The 20,578-nt window shown below is 39.6% G+C and overlaps 1 protein-coding gene across 1 annotated transcript; it reads left to right on the forward strand.

Annotated features, from left to right (window-relative positions):
• Positions 1 to 720: 720 nt before the first annotated feature.
• On the forward strand, positions 721 to 4,693 carry LOC107830318 (protein NPGR1-like). The gene is made up of 5 exons (XM_016657845.2): positions 721 to 1,451; positions 1,857 to 2,115; positions 2,306 to 3,510; positions 3,701 to 3,848; positions 3,947 to 4,693. The coding sequence occupies exons 1-5, from the start codon at positions 1,251 to 1,253 to the stop codon at positions 4,255 to 4,257; spliced, it is 2,124 nt and encodes a 707-aa protein (XP_016513331.2). The 5' UTR covers positions 721 to 1,250; the 3' UTR covers positions 4,258 to 4,693.
• Positions 4,694 to 20,578: the final 15,885 nt, after the last annotated feature.

The raw sequence follows: 20,578 nt of genomic DNA on the forward strand, positions 1-20,578 counted from the left end.
AAATTGAAACGGGGGGTTACTCCTATGATAACTAAAATTAGAATAATAACTAAACCTTGCATAACTAATTCTTATATTACTTATTCATGCATAATTATTACTAATATTTGTATAACTCTAACCAACAACTAGACATCCCCTTAATGTTTACTACTTTGTATATGCATATTGTTTACTAAATCATGGTCAAATAATGTGTACTTAATTTTTTTTATTTTTTTTATTTTATGCAAATATGGAGTGCGGTAAAAGTATTTACGGTTTGGTCGTATCTTGATACACCAAACTGTACCATGAGGCCTTTGTCTCACTGAATTATTATCACCATTTCCAAACTATAAGACTACACATAATTTATTCAGAAACAATACATCTGTCAAAACACCCCCTCCCATTTAAAAGAAAAAAGAAAAAGAAAAAATATGGACGAAGGAAACAGAGAATCTACAAACAGCTACGATTCTGCAACCACTTTTGCCCCCCTACCCATGCTTTTTACCTGTCTAAAACCCATCTGGACTCCCACCATGTCAGCTTCCAGACAAATTATTAAAATATGAATACTTACAATAAACTAAAGAACAAAAAAAAAAATTCAAATATGGACCATTCTACTTAGATCTTTAAACCCCATATCATAATCTATTGCTTTCATTATGTGAACCTCATAACAGTAATTCTGAAGCTATAAACAGTGACTGCTCTTTAAGTGTTGCTTTCATGACTATTTCTACTACATACTAAAAACAATGCATGTAAAACAAAGTTTTCTATTTTTATGCTAAGCTCAATGCTTTATTCTCTTGTTTGTCTAGCCCTTTTCACTACTCTGCGTTGTGTTATCTTCTTTTTTATCAAAGTTTTATTGTCATTTTGTTGTTTGTCTTCTTTAATTTATGTTCCTAATTCCTTCTGTTTCATTGGGGTTTAAGGAGTTTCCTTAGGATGCTTTTTTCTGTGCTTTTCTTTTTTGTAAATTGTAATCTTTTGGATGTTTCAGATTAGCTTTCCCTTTTCTGATAAGAATCTTTTTTGCCACATGATTTCTTGATCTGATCAATATTGCATTTACCCTTTGCTTTTCAAATTTAGCTTTTTTTCTTGAATGCTTTTTCTTGATATTTGGCATTTTTCAGCTCAGGGGGTAAAAGGGTACTAGTAAAGATTTAATCTTTTGAAAGAAGTGTACCTAAAGTAAGTTTCTTGGAGTGAAGTGTGAAAATTTTGAAATTTGCTGCTTTTTGGAGAAGATGTTGTGTGCTTGTTCAGGAGAGCAATTTAAATTTGATGAGCCACCCCCACAGTCTCCAGAGTCATTGGCCACTAGGGATTTCTCAGCCAGTGGCCTTTCTTCTAGAACTGGAACAGTAGATTGGGATTCAAAACTTGAAGATGCTCAAGTTGATGAAGTTGAATCAACTTTGAAAGAGGCACTTTCCTTGAATTATGAGGTAATAGCCCTACACAAATCATCTACTTTTATTGACATATTAGACCTGATGTCTCTTAGTCTTACCAGTAGTACTAGGGCTATTTGTATTTTTCTTATTCCTGATTTTTTTATTATTACATGTTGTGTCATTTGCTCCTATTGCATTGTTGTTGCCACTGCTTGTTGTACTTTATTTTCACTGTTCCTTGAGCCGAGGATCTATCGGAAACAACCTTTCTACTTTCACAAGGTAGGGATAAGGTCTGCGTACACATTACCCTCCCCAGACCCCACCATTGGATTACATTGGATTTTGTTGTTGTTGCATTGGAATGGAAGTGTAGATGATTCATATAGCCGGCTCTATCTAGTTTGGAATTGAGGCATAGATGATTGATTTTGCTCTTTTGTTGTTGGGCTGCAGGAAGCAAGAGCATTGCTGGGGAGGCTAGAATACCAAAGAGGGAATTTTGATGCTGCCCTTCATGTGTTTCAGGGAATAGATATTAGAACCCTATCCTCGAGAATGTCTAAGGCGATTGCTGAGAGAACGAGGCCCTTAAAACCGCGCTCCAAATGTGATATTGTGCCTGCTGGTGTGATGTCATTGCATTCAGTGAGTCTACTTCTTGAAGCAATTTTGCTCAAAGCTAAATCTTTAGAGGAGCTCAGCCGAATCAAAGGTAAAGCCATTTCTTCTGATGCTGTTTGGTTATACTATCCTTTAGCAATAACGTTTTATTAGTTGAAAATATTGTCATATCTTAGTTCTATTTGCACTACCTGGTGTTTGATAAACGCTACGTTAATTGGTTGAATACTGTGTTATCTGAATTTTAGTGCTGATGTATTTGCTTGGTTTTAACTCCTTAGATGCTGCTAAGGAATGCAAGATGATATTGGATGTTGTCGATTCAGCATTGCCGAATGGAATACCAGAGGGGATTTCTGAAGACTGCAAGTTGCTGGAGATGTTTCATAAAGCGCTTGAGTTACTTCCAAAGTTATGGATACAAGCAGGGTATGTGGACGAAGCTGTGCTTGCATATCGAAGGGCTCTAGTCAAGCCATGGAATTTGGATTCCCAAAGATTGGCCTGTATACAAAAGGACTTAGCTGCCACTTTACTCTTTGGAGGGGTTGAAGTTGAGGTTCCTGCTCAATTTCAAGTGTCGGGTTCGACCTCCCCAAAAAATAACTTGGAGGAAGCAATTCTCTTATTGTTTGTACTCATGAGCAAAATGCTAAATGGTCAAATAGAATGGGATTCTGAAATTATGCACCATTTGACTTTCGCGCTGACAATTTCCGGCCACTCTGAGTCTGTTGCAGATCATATTGAGCAGGTTTTACCAGGAATCTATACCCGATCTGAGAGATGGTATCTTCTTGCGCTTTGTTACAGTGCTGCAGGTCAGAATGATACAGCGTTGAATCTTGTCAAGAAAATTTCTGGATGTTCAGAAGCCAACCAAGAACCTCATATTCCGTCTCTCTTGTTGGGAGCAAAGCTGTGTTCTCAGGATCTGCAGCAAGCCCATGAGGGGATAAATTTTGCTCGTGCAGCACTTAACTCGGCGAAAAATCAGAACGAACATTTCCTAGTCCAGGCTCATAAACTTCTTGGGATCTGCTATGGAAATGCTGCAAGAGTTTCCATTTCAGATTTTGAAAGAAATTTCTGCCAAAGAGAAGCATTTGCTGCTTTAAACTCTGCTTTTGCAACTTGCAAGGAGGATCCAGAAATTTTGTTTAGTCTAGGATTGGAAAATGCCATCCAAAGAAATTTGACTCCAGCTTTTAATAATGGAATGCGGTACTCAGAAATGGTGGCTGGAAGCACGACGAGAGCTTGGAAATTGTTGGCTTTAGTTGTTTCTGCAGAACAAAGATTCAAAGATGCGGAAGCCATAGTTGATCTTGCTTTCGATGAGACTGGAAAGATTGACCAGATGGAATATCTCAGATTAAAAGCTGTCCTGCAAATAGCTCAACAACAGCCCAAGCAAGCCATAGAGACGTACAGGATTCTGTTGGCTTTGATTCAAGCACAACAGGAGTCCATGACAGATGATGAGGTACACAACGTGTTTCTAACCTCTTCCTAAAAATATTTGAGTGTTCAATCACCTATACCAGCAGAGGAACAAGTTTCCACTTGAATAGGTTTATTCTGACAATATGATGTATAAAATCCACAGAATCTGATCCGTAAAGCAATATTTGGAAGGAGACTAGAGGTCGTAATTATCTTTGTTTGGTTTGCAGGTAACATTTCAGAGAAGATTGGAAGTTGAAGCATGGCTTGATTTATCAAGGTTATACACAGATCTAGAGTCATGGCGTGATGCCGAAATATGTATAAACAAAGCCAAAGCAATTCAATTTTACTGCCCTCGGAGCTGGCATGCAACAGGTCTAACATAACTCGTGCAAAAAAAAAAAATGAAGTTTAGATGTATTACCTGTCGCTTTCTTATCAGTAACTAAACATTGTTCCTTGAATACCTATAGGTGCACTATTTCAAGCCAAAGCAAGAGATAAGGAAGCACTTGTTGCATTCTCAATTTCTCTATCAATAGAACCAGATTATATCCCTAGTATTGTTTCCACGGCTCAAGTGCTTATGAAGATGGGAGACGACACAGTCCCTATTGCTAGAAGCTTTTTGATGAATGCTCTGCGATTAGAACCCACAAATCATGATGCATGGTTTAGCCTTGGAATGCTTGCAAAAACGGAAGGCTCACTGCAGCAAGCGGCAGATTTTTTCCAAGCTGCACATGAGTTGAAGCTTTCTGCTCCAGTTCAAAGTTTTGTCTGATAAAGAGTACTAATTTAAGGCAGAAAACAAAAGCTTGACTACAGCCTCCATCCAGTATCAGTAAAGCAATCCAGACAAATAGCGAAAGCAAAGAGTGAAGCAATCCAAGAGAGCTCTATCATTTTGTTCTATAGAGTTCTGATAATGAATGGAATAGTATCTAACGATGTTAATATTGCCCACAGATTAATGGGCAGGCCTTGGTACTTTGCTCTCCAATTCTGCATAGTAGTACTATCACGTGCTGTATTCTGCATCAGTGTATATAACACTTAGAGAACATTTTTGGGCTGGTTTTTGTACCTATTATGAACTCAACTGGATTCAAATGATATCTGGATCTCACAGTTCTTTTGCTTCAGTTCACACCCATAGTACTAATCATTTACAGTGTAAGTACTTCTTGGCAAATGAAGAGAAAAAGATATCTCTCTTATTCTGTGTTTTTCCACCCTTCTATTTGTATTTTCAGGACAAATCTTTCATCAACCTTCACTTTATTACAGTGGGTAAGAGTCCCACATTGGTTGGAGAATGAATTGATGGTCTCCTTATATGTATTTGAGCAATCATCCCCTCGTAGATCTAGTTTTTGCGGTTGTGTTAGGCCCAAGTGTCATATCTTTACATAGTATCAGAGCCAAGTCCATTCCCATTTGGCCCATATCGTTCACGCTCCAGTTGGTGGTGGACTGATAGTCTCCTTTGGACTTGGGCAATAAACCCCTCACGAGCTAGCTGAGCTAGCTTTCGGGTTTGAGTTATTTCCAAGTGCCATATCTTTAGCCACTTGAATAAACAAAATAGAACAAATCTTAACCCCATAGAAGAGTTTATCTAACTGCAGTGCCTTAATGCAACATGATTGCAACTATGAAATCATATAAGTCCTCAAAGATATGAAATTAACATCATGGTATAGGCATTAAAATTCAGGTGAATAGATTGGCAGAAGAAATCAAAGTTTCCATTCATCCTTCACAACATTCAGAAATAGAAATAGCAATAGTGACTTTACAAAATATGAACTGAACCAGGATAAGCAAATCAACTAGTGAGAGATGGAAAACACATATCCAAGACTTGCTCCACCTTGTTGTCATTTTATTATTTACTGACAAATATTAGAGAAAAACTCGAATGTGCAGGATGAACAAGTATATCCCAACGTTCACTAAATATTTCATACAAGTATAACTGATCATGCTAATTTTTGTAACGACCAAGAAATTTTCGGGATCATGCACAGTTCAAAACTTGGTGGATAATACGCTTGTTAATGCTAATTTGTATTTTTGCTTTTACTGTATGTATATTTTGCGTGAATGCGGAATGCTTTGTGCACCGGGCTGTCTTTATATGTATACTTTACCATAGTCATGTAACATTGACTTCTCTAATTATCTTTTTAGCTTGATGACTAGTTTCATGAACTCCTAATATCATTAACTCCCAAAAACTCCCATTCCTTAATGTCTCCGAGTTAAATGTTGATATAAAATGTTAGATATGTTTGACCAAAAAGTGTGAGAACTTTTACTAAACTAATTAAATAAGAAGATAGAGGATAAATCCTAGCCAAAGATAATAAACTCTAGATCAATGAATGCTAAGTAAGAAAAGTTGGGTAAGGTTAAGCTCATGAACTCATTAAGATAATGGAAAAAACCTAATGTGTATGATGAGCTTACATTCATTCTTGACATTGTTACTCCACAATGTAAAATAAAGAAGAAAGAAAGGATTCACCATTAATGACCACGAGGTATGTCTTTGTTTATTCCATAACGATGGCTACATAATATGAATAGCAAGGCTTCGAACCTTCTCTCATTTACGAGATGGATTCTCCAATTCCCACCCTATCAGTAAAGAAGTGTGTGATTTGTGAATCCCCCCTTTCTTCATTCTCTCACCTAGTATATATACTAGGTATTCTCATTTACCCAACGGTCATTAGCCAGAGTACCTAAATCATTTAACTGTATCACCGGTTGACCCTCTGAAATGTCGTAACATCCAATTCACCGTACCAACATTCTAAGTACACGACCTCGGCTGTGCCCGAGGTGCTTGTCACTATAACGTTGTAAGAATACGACTTCAGCCCAAGTGATTTTTTGTGTCGTTCCTCTTCACGAAAATTCTCGTTTGGTCAGATTCGACCCATACAGTTAGTCCCTCTGCCTATTGGGGTCGTCTTTTGGCGAGCTCGATGGGCTGACTCTGCCGATTTGAAAGTTGTGAGAAATCTGAGCACTTTGGGCGATGGGTGAGTACCTATAGCGGTACATCTTCAGAGGATCCCCACGACTATTTGGATAATTGCCATGAGGTTCTACGAAACATGGGAACAGTGGAGACCAATGGGGTCGACTTTGCTACTTTTCGTTTATCAGGTACCGCCAAGACATAGTGGAGAGATTACTGTTTGGCCAGACCAACTGGGTCACCAGCTCTCACTTGGGACCAGTTCTCGCAGCTATTCTTGGAGAAGTATCTTCCTATTACTCAGAGAGAGGACTATCAGAGGCAGTTCGAGCGCCTTCAGTAGGGTTCTATGACCGTCACTCAGTACGAGACCAAATTTGTTGATTTGGCCTGTCATGCTCTTCTAATACTTCCCACCGAGAGAGAGAGGGTGAGGAGGTTTATTGAGGGACTCGCTCAGCCTAGCAGATTGTAAATGGCTAAGGAGACAGGGAGCGAGATTTCTTTCTAGGATGCAGCCAATGTGGCCAGACGAGTTGAGATGGTTTTAGCTCAGGGGAGTGGTCAAGGGTCTGACAAGAGACCTTGTTACTCCGGTGGATTCCATGGGGCCTTATCTGAAGGTCGGGGTACTTTTGGTAGAGGCCATCATCCCATGCCGTTTCATTTAGCACTTCAGACATCCCATGGAGCTTCAGGGGGTCGTGGTCCTTATGTACCTCCTTCAGGACAGCCGGTTTATAGTGCATCGCCAACTCCAATCAGAGCACCTCCTCTTCAGAGTTATTATTGCGGTTAGCCGACACATCAGGGCCAGTCTCAGTTTCCTCAGCCGCAGTATGCAGATGGATGTTTTGAGTATGGTGAGTATGGGCATGTCTGGAAGACCTGTCTGAGATTAGCGAGCGTTCAGTCGCAACAGAGTTCCCGTGCCATGATTCCGGCACCGCCTGCCTAGCTAGCTAGAGGTAGGGGACAGGGAGCCAGAGGTAGGGGTCAACCCGCTAGAGGTGGAGGTTAGGCCGTTAGAGGTAGAGGCCAGGCTGCTAGAGATGGAGGCTAGCAAGCAGGAGGCTGTCCTAGAGATATGGTTCAGAGTGGTAGGGCCCAGCCCCGATGTTATGCTTTCCCAGCTAGGCCTGAGGCTGAGTCCTCTGATGCAGTTATCACAGGTACTGTTCTGGTTTGTAGTAGAGATGCTTCAGTTCTGTTTGATCCAGGGTCTACTTACTCCTATGTGTCTTCTTATTTTGCTTCATATTTGGTTGTGCCGAGTGATTCTTTGAGTGCTCTCATATATGTGTCCACGCCGATGAGTAATTCCATTGTTATAGATCGTGTCTATCCTTTATGTATGGTTGTTATTGGGGGTCTTGAGACTAGTGTAGATCTCCTACTTCTCGATATGGTGGATTTCGATGTCATTTTAGGGATGGATTGGTTGTCCCTTATATTGGATTGTCATGCCAAGACCGTGACCTTAGCTTTGCCGGGGTTGTCTCGATTGGATTGGAGGGGGACTCCTAGTCATTCTACCAGCAGCGTTATCTCGGATATGAAGGCTCGGTGTATGGTCGAGAAAGGGTGTTTTGCTTATTTGGCTTATGTTCATGATTCTAGTGCTGAGGTTCCTTCTATGGATTTTGTGTCAGTTGTTCGAGAGTTTCCCAAGGTATTTCATGCAGACCTGTCGAGGATGCCACTCGATAGGGATATTGACTTTTGCATTGATTTTGCTCCAGGCACTCAGCCCTTTTCTATCCCGCCATACTGCATGGCCCCGCCAGAGTTGAATGAATTGAAGGAGCAGTTGTAAGACTTGCTTGATAAAAGCTTTATTAGGCCTAGTGTCTCACCTTGGGGTGCGCCGGTGTTGTTTGTTAAGAAAGAATGATGGATCGATGAGGATGTGCATAGATTACTGGCAGTTGAACAAAGTCACTATCAAGAACAAGTATCCATTACTAAGGATTGGTGATTTCTTTGATCAGCTTCAGGGTGCCAAACTATTTTCGAAGATTGATTTGAGATCTGGCTACCATCAGTTGAGGATTAGGGCATCCGATGTCCCTATGACAGCTTTTCGGACTCGATATGGGCATTATGAGTTCTTAGTGATGTTATTTGGGTTGACAACTGCCCCAGCAACATTTATGGATTTGATGAACCGGGTGTTCAAGCCCTATCTGGATTCCTTTGTGATTGTCTTCATTGATGACATTTTGATCTACGCAGCCAAGAGGAGCATGAGCAGCATCTTCGAGTCGTTCTTCAGACTCTGAGAGACAGCCAGTTGTATGCTAAGTTTTCGAAATGTGAGTTTTGGTTGAGTTTAGTTGCATTCCTAGGTCACGTCGTATCAGTAGAGGGTATTCAGGTGGATCCTAATAAGATTGAGGCAGTCAAGGACTTTCCTTTACCCACATCAGCTACAGAGATCCGGAGTTTCTTAGATTTGGTGGGTTATTACCGTCGGTTTGTGGAGGGGTTTTCATCTATAGCAGCCCCGATGACCAGGTTGACCCAAAAGGGTGCCCTGTTCAAGTGGTCAGACGAGTGTGAGATGAGATTTCAGAGGCTTAAGACAATTTTAACTACGGCGTCGGTGTTGGTGTTGCCTATAGGTTCAGGGCCATATACAGTATATTGACTCATGTCGTATTGGACTTGGTGTGGTGTTGATACAGAATGGCAAGGTTATTCCATATGCTTCGCGGTAGTTGAAGATTCACGAGAAGAATTAGCTAGTTCATGACTTGGAGTTAGCAACCATTGTTCACGCGCTGAAGATTTGGAGGCATTATCTATATGGCATGTCGTATGAAGTGTTCACGGATCATAAGAGTTTGCAGTATTTGTTCAAACAGAAGGAGCTCAATTTGAGGCAGAGAAGGTGGTTGGAGCTATTAAAAGACTATGATATTACCATCTTGTATCATCCTGGGAAGGACAATGTGGTGGTTGATACTTTGAGTAGGAAGTTAGTCAGCATAGGCAGCCTTGCGTATATTCCTGTCAGTGAGAGACCACTTGTATTAGATGTTGCCAGGTCTTCGTTGTTGGAGCGTATCAGAGATTGGCAGCATGATGATCCTCATTTGCTTGTCCTTAGGGACATAGTGCGGCACGCTGGTGCCAAGCAAGTTACAGTTGGAGATGATGGAGTTTTGGGGATGCAGGGTCGTGTTTGTGTGCCTAATGTGAATGGACTTCGTGAGTTGATTCTAGAGGAGGCCCATAGTTCCTGGTATTCTATTCACCCAGGCACCGCTAAGATGTATCAGTATTTGCGGCATCATTATTGGTGGAGGAGGATGAAGAAGGATATTGTTGCATTCGTAGTTTGGTGTTTGAATTGTCAGCAGGTAAAGCACGAGCATCAGAGACCTGGTGGTTTGCTTAAGAAGATTGAGATTCCTGAGTGGAAGTGGGAGCGTATCACTATGGACTTTGTTGTTGGACTCCCACAGACTCAGAGGAATTTAGATGTAGTGTGGGTTATTGTGGATAGACTGACTAAGTCAGCGCATTTCATTCCTGTGGCATTTTTTTCTTCTTCAGAGCGGTTGGCATAGATCTATACCCGTGAGATCGGTCGTCTTCACGGTGTGCCCGTGTCTATCATTTCTGATCGAGGTACGTAGTTTACCTCGCACTTTTGGAGGGCAGTTCAACGTGAGTTGGGTACGTGGATTGAGTTGAGCATAGCATTTTATCCTCAGACGGACGGGCAGTCCGAACGTACTATTCAGATCTTGGAGGATATGCTCCACGCCTGTGTTATTGACTTTGGAGGTTCTTGGGATTAGTTCTTGCCGTTAGCGGAGTTTACCTACAATAATAGCTACCAGTCGAGCATTCAGATGGCCCCCTATGAGGCATTATATGGTAGATGGTGCAGATCGCCAGTTGGATGGTTTGAGCCGGGAGAGGCTCGGTTATTGGGTACAAACTTAGTTCAGGAGGCCTTGGATAAGGTCAAGATTATACATGGTCACCTTTGTACAGTTCAGTCCAGGCAAAAGAGTTATGTCGATCGTAAAGTTCATGATGTGGCGTTCATGGTTGGAGAGAGGGTGTTACTTCGGGTATCACTCGTGAAGGGTGTTATGCGATTTGGGAAGAAGGGTAAGTTGAGCCATAGGTATATCGGGCCATTTGAGATCTTCGAGAAAGTGGGGGAGGTAGCTTATAGACTTGCTTTGCCTCCAGGGTTATCCTCAGTTCATCCAGTATTTCATGTGTCTATGCTCCGGAAATATCATGGTGACCCCTCCCACGTGTTAGATTTCAACTCTGTCCAATTGGACAAGGATTTGACTTATAAGGAGGAGCCGGTAGCCATTCTAGACCGGTAGGTTCGTCAATTGAGGTCAAAGAGTTACCCGTCAGTTCGAGTGCAGTGGAGAGGTCAACCTGTTGAGGCAGCTGTTGATACCCAATTTTTCCCTATAATAGTTTTTGAAATGCATACATACCTTTAAAACTATGCATTGGCATCAATTCGTATTTTTCATAATTTTACATTTTTTAAATTAATTTATCTCAATATTTTATTCATATAAATAATTACAAAATTGCATTACAGATGATTTTAAAACATCTCTTGATTTAATATTACCATTTATGATCCTATTAAGTTTCAATTATTTCACAAATGGCCAGATTCACAGCTTTTGGTTACAATTACAATAATTTTGCAATTATAGCCCATGCATACATCACTGCATTATTTTACCAGAAATTAGCCCGTTATATTTTTAAAATATTGAATAACTATTTTAAAGCATCTACGTGCATGAAAATTATTTTTTCTCGTTGTTAATTATTTTATAAAATAATTTTTATTCAAATACCTGGGTATTTAACAAATAGCCCTCTTATTTCGGATTTAGCCTAATTGAACAGCCCAATTTCAACCCCCTAACCCACTAAGACCAGGCCCAAATCGGTCAAACCCAACCCCAATTAATCTAAACCCGACCCAGGCCGCCCTAATCCTGGTTGTTGATCTCTGAGATCAACGGCTCGTATTGATTCTCACCATTTTAATTCCAAACGACCCCCTCCTAACCTAATTCATTCCACCATACCCTGTCGTCACCCTTTCCTTTCTCTCTCAAATGCTCTCCATCCAAACCCTAATTCTCAGGCGCCATCATCTATTTAGCCGACCGTTCTATGATGTTTCTTTGTCGTCTCAAGCCTATACTGGCCTCCTATTTGCTATGGTTCATAAGTTTCTTAGATCCTTGGGAAGATCTCAAGGGACCTAAGCAGTCTGGTTTGCATCTTTGATTTCTTTTCCTATTTCAAACCGTTTGCTCGACCATGAGTAAGAAACTTATCTTATTTTTTATATGAATTCATGATTTTCTAGGCCTATGTTCTCGTCTCTGTCATGCTTTCTAAAAAACCCTAATTTTATCTCAGATCTTCTCAGATCTATATAGATCTGAGATGAATCGAACATATCTCACATGTTTTCCTTGAAAGTTTTCTGGTTTTCAACTGATTTCTCGTTTTTCCTAAACTAGGGTTTACCCTAAGTCATCTTCTCAAAAGGTTTTCTGATTTTTGAATGCTTGATCGTTTGTTCTTAAGTGTTCTTGACTGATTTATGCTAAAGTTGTATAAGCCCTAGTTGATTTATGTTAAAACTCTTATTGTATGATGTTTTACTTCGATTCTGAGCTTTTCAAAGTTACTAATCATGTTGGTTCATTCTGTATTCTGATTTACACGCTTTTCCTTAGCCAAATTCCTTGCTTTGTGATTTTTATCCTAATTAATCTCTATTAGGGTTTTTGAATTATTTTCCGCCTAATTTTTCTGTGTCCCTAAGGTTTTATCTAGCCTATTTTGTTTATGGAAATTGATATATTCTTTCCAGAATTGTTGAGTGATTTGCTATGTTAAAATTTATGTGTATGATTCTTGATTATTACCTTGTTGATGACTTTAATTAGTTTTCTTGACTTATTTAATTGTCTGTAGTATCTACTAATTCCTTGCATGATTATTTCCTTAATTAGATTCTTAATTATTCACTCTTTACCTAAGTCTGATTTGAATTTCTTTCCTTAAATATTTCTTGTCCTTATCGTTGGTTAATTACCCTTAATTAAGGGAAGACTATGCTAATTTTTCGTGTAATTGGTTCTGTGATCTTCCCTTGATTAACTGAAGTTGATTCTTTTACCTTATTTTGCTCTACTCTTGAACTACTATATAAACTCCTATGTTTTACTTCTTAAGACACGAACATCAGTTCACAACACACACATATATTCAAACTCTTCTCCTTCTTTGCTACTTGTGCTACTTATGCTATTGTGGGTCTGGCCGTCTGAAAGCCAAGGCTAGATAGTGGAATTTCACCTGTTTCTTTCGTATTCTGCATTTATCTTCCTTGAATGGTATGTCTCAGATAAATTTTGAAACCTAAAACTCTATGTGTTTCATTACAGTACCAGCTCATTAGTTATAAATTTAATTCATGTTCTTGTTTACTGCCTTACTTAACATGTCTCATCTTGCTTTGTTCAATATATAATTAGCCTGAACAAACTATAGTTGTCCATTTGATGTTTGTCCAGCATGTCTATTCACCCTTGTATATTCTCTTTCCTTGAGGAAATCATGTTAGTTACCTAATTTTTTAAGGCATTCGACTGACTCTAGTTGTGTATCTGATTCTGTCAGTGTTTCCTTGCTTTCAAAATGGCTCTATTATCTACCATCATGACTAACATGTTACTTTTATAAGCTCCAAAGTGTTCTATGCATTTTGTTGACTATATGCCTCCCTGAGCCTTGTCATGTGTTCTCTTAAATGTAAATTCTATGTGCCTCTAATCCCTTTACCCCGATATGAGATCTGTTTGTTGAGTGTTTCTGAATCTGGGTATTTTACGACCAATAGATTGTTTGTTGTTTTCAAAAAAGTGTTCTAGTACTCTTCTCAAACTGTTTTTCACTACCAAACTAGTTTCTATTTCAGAAAACCTTTTCATTCTTAGTGTCATCTCTATACTGTTTTCACTGAATCTTTCAAACTGTGTCAAGCACTCTCACTTTACTCTTAGATTATTAAGTTTTGCCCCTCTGGTATGTGTACTGCTTAGGGATCCTCGAGATCTCTCTGAACTCTGGCATACTAGGGCTGGCCGTTGCACACTACACATAACCAGTCCCTATTTGAGAAAAGTCTTGGTGTGAGCACTTCCCGGGATCCTTGAGGTTCTTAGGGAACTCTGACACACCTGGATATAAATTGGCTATGATACTTCTAGGCATTTGAGACTACTTTGACGGCCTAGTGCTCCCAGGTTTACTTTAGGCCCGTTTCAGGCTCCCTATAATATAAGTTTACATTTCATTTACGTAATTTACTCAATCCTGGTCTGTAATAATCCTTTGTAAACAGATATTAGGGTAACTAGTAAAAAGGGAGGGTAGTTATATGATTCTGTGGGGTAAATTGGGTATAAACCATGTTTTAGGTTTTACATTATGTTGAGTTGCTGTAGAAATCATGTTCTAGGTTTGTATGACGCATTAGATAACATGCTTTAGGATTGCTATGCTTACTCGCATTAAACCAAGCCAAATTTGTGTATTAGATACATTAACTTAGGACAATTATGTTTATTGCTTCTGCATATTACATGTTATAGTTCATCACTTCACTTCTGATTCTGCATAAGAAGTTATCACTTAGAAATCCCGCCATTAAGTTATTAATAATGTTTAAATAAAATAATCTTCTCCATGTGCATTAGAGATCCTGTTTTAGGACTGCATGTACATTTGCCTCGAAACATGTCACTAAAATAAGTATGTTAAAATAGCCCTACACATAGGTATCATGTTCTGGTATGAATCAGTATAAAATCACCTGTTATAATATTCATCACTTAGATCTGCATGCCTATAGGATGAAAAACTTTAAATTGTTTAAGCAGTTCCTAGATTATGATTGCATATACACACCTAGGCAAGCCTTAGGCCATTAAATAGCTGTGAAAACATGTTCTGTTTATAGGTGAAATTGTCCAGGCTTTACAGGCTATAAAACCAGTAGGCAAACTGGTTAGGATTCTACCACTTCCCTTAAAACAAGCGTTGCATACTCTGTATCTGTAATGTTCATATATATATATATCATGTTCCTAGGCTTTCTGAATTTCTTTAAAATCAGTTGTTTGAGACGTGCTGCTTATTTGACTATGTATATGTGGAGGTAAATATGAGCCTTTTATCTGCTTCCGTAATTAAAAGTCCTATGTGTTATTTGTTGTCGCCTAGACTTTTGCATTTTAAACACCTCAGAATTGTCTAGAACTGCCTAAGTCTAGAGGTCCTAAACTCCTCCGGGGCCACAAGGAAAGGACGGGTAACAACACGCTTTGAGGTCATTAATCAAATTCGCTTATATAACCATTAAGGGGAGGGTAATGGATAGTAAAAGGATATGATGACCTGCGCGCTAATGTCACGTGTAGCCCCTTTAGTTGAGGAGGATTACCGGGCATTGCACAGATTGATGGTATAGGCTAATCAACTTAGGACTTCCCTTTCCTAATTCACATATGTGTTTAAACTATCTAAACTTCTTTTCTTTACACATATGTGTTTAAACTGTCTAAACTTCTTTTAACTTTCATATATGTGTATTGGACCATCTAAACTGCCTTGATCATATATTTAGACTAAGTAAACTATATTTATTTGCAAATATGTATTGAGACTACTTACTTGTTAATTGACTAATTCACATAGTTTAAGTTTGGCCGGGACCCACCATTGTGGACCACGAAGAATGCCTAACACCTTCCCCTCAAGGTTATTTCGAGCCCTTACCCTAATATCCGGTAATGCAAATTGGTCACATGAGTTAATTGCTCTAGGTGCCCTAACGCACCTTAATCCGTTAGGTGGCGACTCTTCAAATACCCAATTCCCAAAAGGAAACTAGTTGTTCCCCATGAATGTCGAAACCCAGACTTCCCCGCAAAGGAAAAAGGGGGCGCGCTATATCATGGCGACTCTGCTGGGGATATTTTAGGCTCTTACCATAACGAACTTATTTTCGTGATTTAGTCTTAAGCATGCCTTATCCCGTGCACCCTCCCCCTATTTGGATTTAGTTGCCTATTTTCAAGCATTTATGATTTCCTTTATTTCCTAAAACTGACTTGTCTCTTTATTTTCTTTTTTGTAACCGTCTTTCAATTATTTAAATACTGCATTTACGTTTTTTTAACGTGCAAATACTTGACAACATGCTATTTATTGTTGCATAAATCATGCTCAACATCATACTCCACTCGTGCGTAATCAATCCTATAGCAACACTTGATGAGTGTTTGCGCTCTCCCTATATATCACCCTTTAAATTCGGAAAGACGTATTTACGGTAAAACTAGTCGATCAGTGATGTGCCGGAGAATTTTGGCACATTTAATACAAATTGCTTAGATTTTAGCTTGTTTTAAATTCAATAATCTTTTATACTTATGTAATTTTAGTGTTTTTGCAGTGTATGAGGTTTAAGGACCTAAGAGCATGGAAATGAAATCAAAAAGCCACAAAAGGACAAGAAAAGAGCAAAATGTGATCGCAAGTGTGGAAATACGGACCGCAAATCCAACATGCAGACCGCATAATGCTCAAATGAATCGCAAACCCCAACAGTTTGTTGGCCAAATCCCAGTTCAAAAAATGCGGTCCAGTATGTGATCGCATAACAGGTTTGCGGGCCGCATAATGGACCGCAAACTCGTTGTGAAAGTTGCTGAAGGTGGAAAATGCGATCGCATATCTACAATGCGGACTGCAGAATGTGAATGCGATGAAGGCCTGGAAATTAGGGTTTGAAGATGCGATGGCCAGAAGGAGAATGCGGACCGCATGTCTGTTATGCGACAGATATGCGGTCGCATAATTGACCTGAAAGGGTATTTTTGTTCGATTTTGGTCCCGAGTTTTGACCCACTATAAATAGATTTATTGGGGTTTTGTGGGAGCATCTTGTCTGGTTTTTGAGCTACAATCCAAGTCTTTAATATTCCTCTCTTTTGGAAGCTTTTTAAGGAAGAATCTTGCACTTTGTAAGTTTTATGGCATTAAATATTCTCATCCTTTTGTATTTTAGCATGTGTAGCTAACTTTAAATACTAAGGTTGTGGACCCTAAATGAGTGTTATGTTAATGTATGTTTAACATTGAATATATGTATAATGGTTGGTTGATATATATTTGTTTCCCATTCTTCATTTATTGTTGGTGGTTGCAAACATTAACAAGTGCCATTAAATTCCTTCTTTACTTGGAAAAGTAAGTTAGAATTTGGTAGAAGTAAATATCAAAGACTCAAGGCTTTAAACCTTGTTTAATAGAATCGCTTAGGAATAAGTGAGTTTTATTTGGCATATATTGATTGTTCTTAATTGCAACTCTTTTATATTTGAAAAAATCATAAAGAGGAAATATTACCCAACTTTTGAAAAATATCGGGTAGTTATTTAGAAATCATTTGCATATCTAAGAAACCTTCCATTAGAAATATATCATATTAACACTGATAGCATTACATTCCATTGAAGGGGACTCAACCTTGGTTTCCTTAATCAAATTAATTACATTCTCAACATTACAATTAGTTATTTCTTCAAATCACAATTATATCATACTCTTGTTACAATTAACCGAATAGAATTACGACTTAAGTCAAGTAACACACTACTCGAGTAACCTTATCACGCCTATTCCCTATGGGATTCGACCTCAACCTTGTTGGGTTATTATATTTGACACCGACCGCCTTACACTATTTAATTAAAGTGTAATTTGAATGTATCAATCAGTAGTGTGTTCGATGGTTCCGTGCTTTTTCCCCTCAAGTTGTCCACTTGAGGGTCCCAATCTAAACCTTTATAGCAACCTTACTCTGATTAATTGTGTATGCATCATGGTCAAACCTAGCCGAGTTAATATGTTGTCCGCATAATAACCTTTTAAGACAAGCCTCGTCCAATATTCTATTGGGTTTTCCATAATCCCAACGGACGCAACCACGATTGTATGCATTAATTTTGGAGAAATAAGTGCCAATATGCTAATCATTATTGTATAAATAGACAAACTTGGAGGGGGAAAGGGCTTAGCCATCTTTTGTTTTGCAGAAAATGAGGCACTAAGTCCCCAGATTCGATATGGTTGGTATCATACCTCCACTTTTGCTAGATTTGTGGAGGGATCTTCCCTCAAGTGACCAAAATCATATGAAAAGAGTCTTAGGGAGTTTGTCGTCACTGTTGGATCTTCAGCCGAACAAAATGTTAATTGAGGCTGCCACTCTGTTTTGGGATAAGGAAAGGGTTGTGTTCCGCTTTGGGGATATAGAAATGACTCCCCCCTAGAAGAAATAGGAGGATTTGCTGGGTTGCCTTGGGATAGCCTTGGTCTGTTAGCACCTGAAAATCGCATCGCTAGAGGGTTCCTTAAGATGATGGGGCTTAAGAAAAATGATGATTTAGAGTGCCTGAAGAACTCCTACATACCTTTTGACTTCCTCTATGAAAGATACGGCCACAGTAGCTCTTACCGCATTTTTGATGATGAATTCTCAATCACCTCCTTGGGCTGGGTTCATCGTAGGGTCTTCGTGTTCATTGTGTGCTTCTTGGGCATGTTGGTATTCCTAATCCAAGGGATAGAATCTATACTAGGCTGGCCATGGTGGCCAAAACTTTGATGGATGGGGTAGAGGAGCAGACATATATTATTGTCCCTATGATCATTGCGGATATGTACTAGGCCTTCCAAACGCTGCCAGAAGGGGTCCAGATTCTTTGAGGGTTGCAACTTGCTGTTACAAGTTTGGATGTTAGAACATTTCCAAAGGGGCCAATACCACCAAGAGTTTCCACGAAGGTCGTGGAATGACCACATAGCTTTCCATCACCCTAAGAGAATGACTTACATTCCGGACATGTTTGCTCAACCTAAGGATGCTATAGGATGGGTGCAGTTCTTCAACAAGTTGACTGAGGATCAGGTTAAGTGGTTCCCCACCGACGAGTTCATCATCAGATCTAGAGACGTACCACATTTGGTGTTGATTGGGTTAAGGGGGATATACCCTTATGCTCCCTCAGGGTTATGAAACAGGCAGATAGGAGACAGGTTATACCACGAGTTGCTATAATGAGTCACTTTATAGCTAATTTCCAGGGTGACGCCATCCCGTATAAGAATGAAGCACAACATATGTGGACATTGAAGATTATTGTGGAGAAGGATACCATCGAGCCGGACCAATATCATGCAGGCCATTCATTCTTTTACCCCTCATGGTTGGATGATAATCTATCAGGAATCTTTGAGCCAAGGATTGGTCCAGGAAATAGGGTCATAGATGAGTTTGTCGAAGCAGAGGTGAAGTACAACAAGCTACGCAAAAAAGTTCGAGAGTCTAAAGCTGAACATATGACGCAACATAAGGCCGATATGGAAATGATTAACGAGCGGAAAGAAAGAGCTGTTAATTCCAGTGAAAGGCTGGAATATCTGGAGTACAATTTAATGGAATTAGAAGGGAAAATAACAAAGAGGGCCACCGACTGCCAGAACGCTGAGGGAAACGAAGGAGTGCATTTGGTAAGGACATTCCTACTGCTGAACCTGCGCGAGCTGGGAGTGTTAATCGACAACAACATCCGGTCTGGAAAGGGTCTTTCTGGGACCAAGTAGATTAGGTTTACTTGCTTTCCTTTTAAATGTAATAAGGCCAAGTGCCATTAGCAACATTATCTTATTTAGTGTTGTTTTGGGTCATTTATTTTTACATTAATGAAATGAGGCAATTATTGGCACTGAATTTCTCCAAATCTATTTTTCGCTAGGCCTACTTTGGGCACAATGGGGCTCCAAAATTAGGACGCGAATTTACACTCCCGCAATATGTGTTTAAATACTGCAAACATTTCAGAACCCTTATTGACTTGTTTACCTTTTTGTTTTTCTTTATTCTTTATTCCTATTCCCTAGGGTTGGTTCGCACATACTAGCATATCATACCAGATCTAGAGGCCCTCTACCTCCTCCTCCTCCAAGTAATACAAAGAATAGAGGGAAAGCTAAAATGGACGACTTAAGTGGTATTCGAAAGGAAAATGCGGAGAATGCAGAAACCTCAGACGGTCGGAGCACTCCGGCACCAAATGATTTGGTTTTACGGTTGGAACAAAAGATACTGGAGTTACAGGGAGAACTTGAGTAGGTACGCAACTTAGCAAACCTATCCCTCACCCTGAATGTCCCCGATGTCAACCAACAGCATACCAAAAACCCAGCACCTCCCCAAAATACACTAAACCAGCATCCACAAAACCCTCCCGCACCGCATCGATATGCAACTCCACCTCAAAATCTCAATCCTTTACCGGTACCAACCCCACCACAACACCATCATCAAGTAACCAATACTCGCCAACTGCTACTTATCACACTCCCCAGAACATACCACAACCCATTCCTGATCCTCAAAACTCAACCAATGACCACCACTATACCCAGATTGCTGGCACTCACCAAAATAACCCTATACATGTAGAAACTGTACCTCACTCTACTCAACCAACCTTCTATATACTAGAATCTACTGAGAAGGACTTGATCATCAAGAACATGGCTGAGGAATTCAAGAAATTGACAAGTCGGGTTCAGGGTGTTGAAGGAGGCAAATGGATAGAAGGTTTGAATTATGAAGACTTATGTATGCAGCCGGATGTAGAACTGCCAGAGGGTTACAAACCTCCCAAGTTCGAAATGTTTGACGGTACAGGTAATCCCAAGGTTCATCTAAGGACCTATTGTGACAAACTCGTCAGGGTCGGAAAGGATGAAAAGATCCGGATGAAGCTTTTTATGAGGAGTCTTACGGAAGATGCTTTGTCCTGGTACATCAGCCAGGATCCTAAGAAATGGTCCAACTGGGTGAATATGACATTTGATTTTATGGACCGATTCAGGTTCAACACAGAGAATGCACCGGATGTTTTCTACATTCAGAACATCAAGAAGAAGCCCACCGAGACGTTTT

Source organism: Nicotiana tabacum, chromosome 16 (assembly GCF_000715075.1).
Source record: "Nicotiana tabacum cultivar K326 chromosome 16, ASM71507v2, whole genome shotgun sequence".
Taxonomy (NCBI): Eukaryota; Viridiplantae; Streptophyta; class Magnoliopsida; order Solanales; family Solanaceae; genus Nicotiana; species Nicotiana tabacum.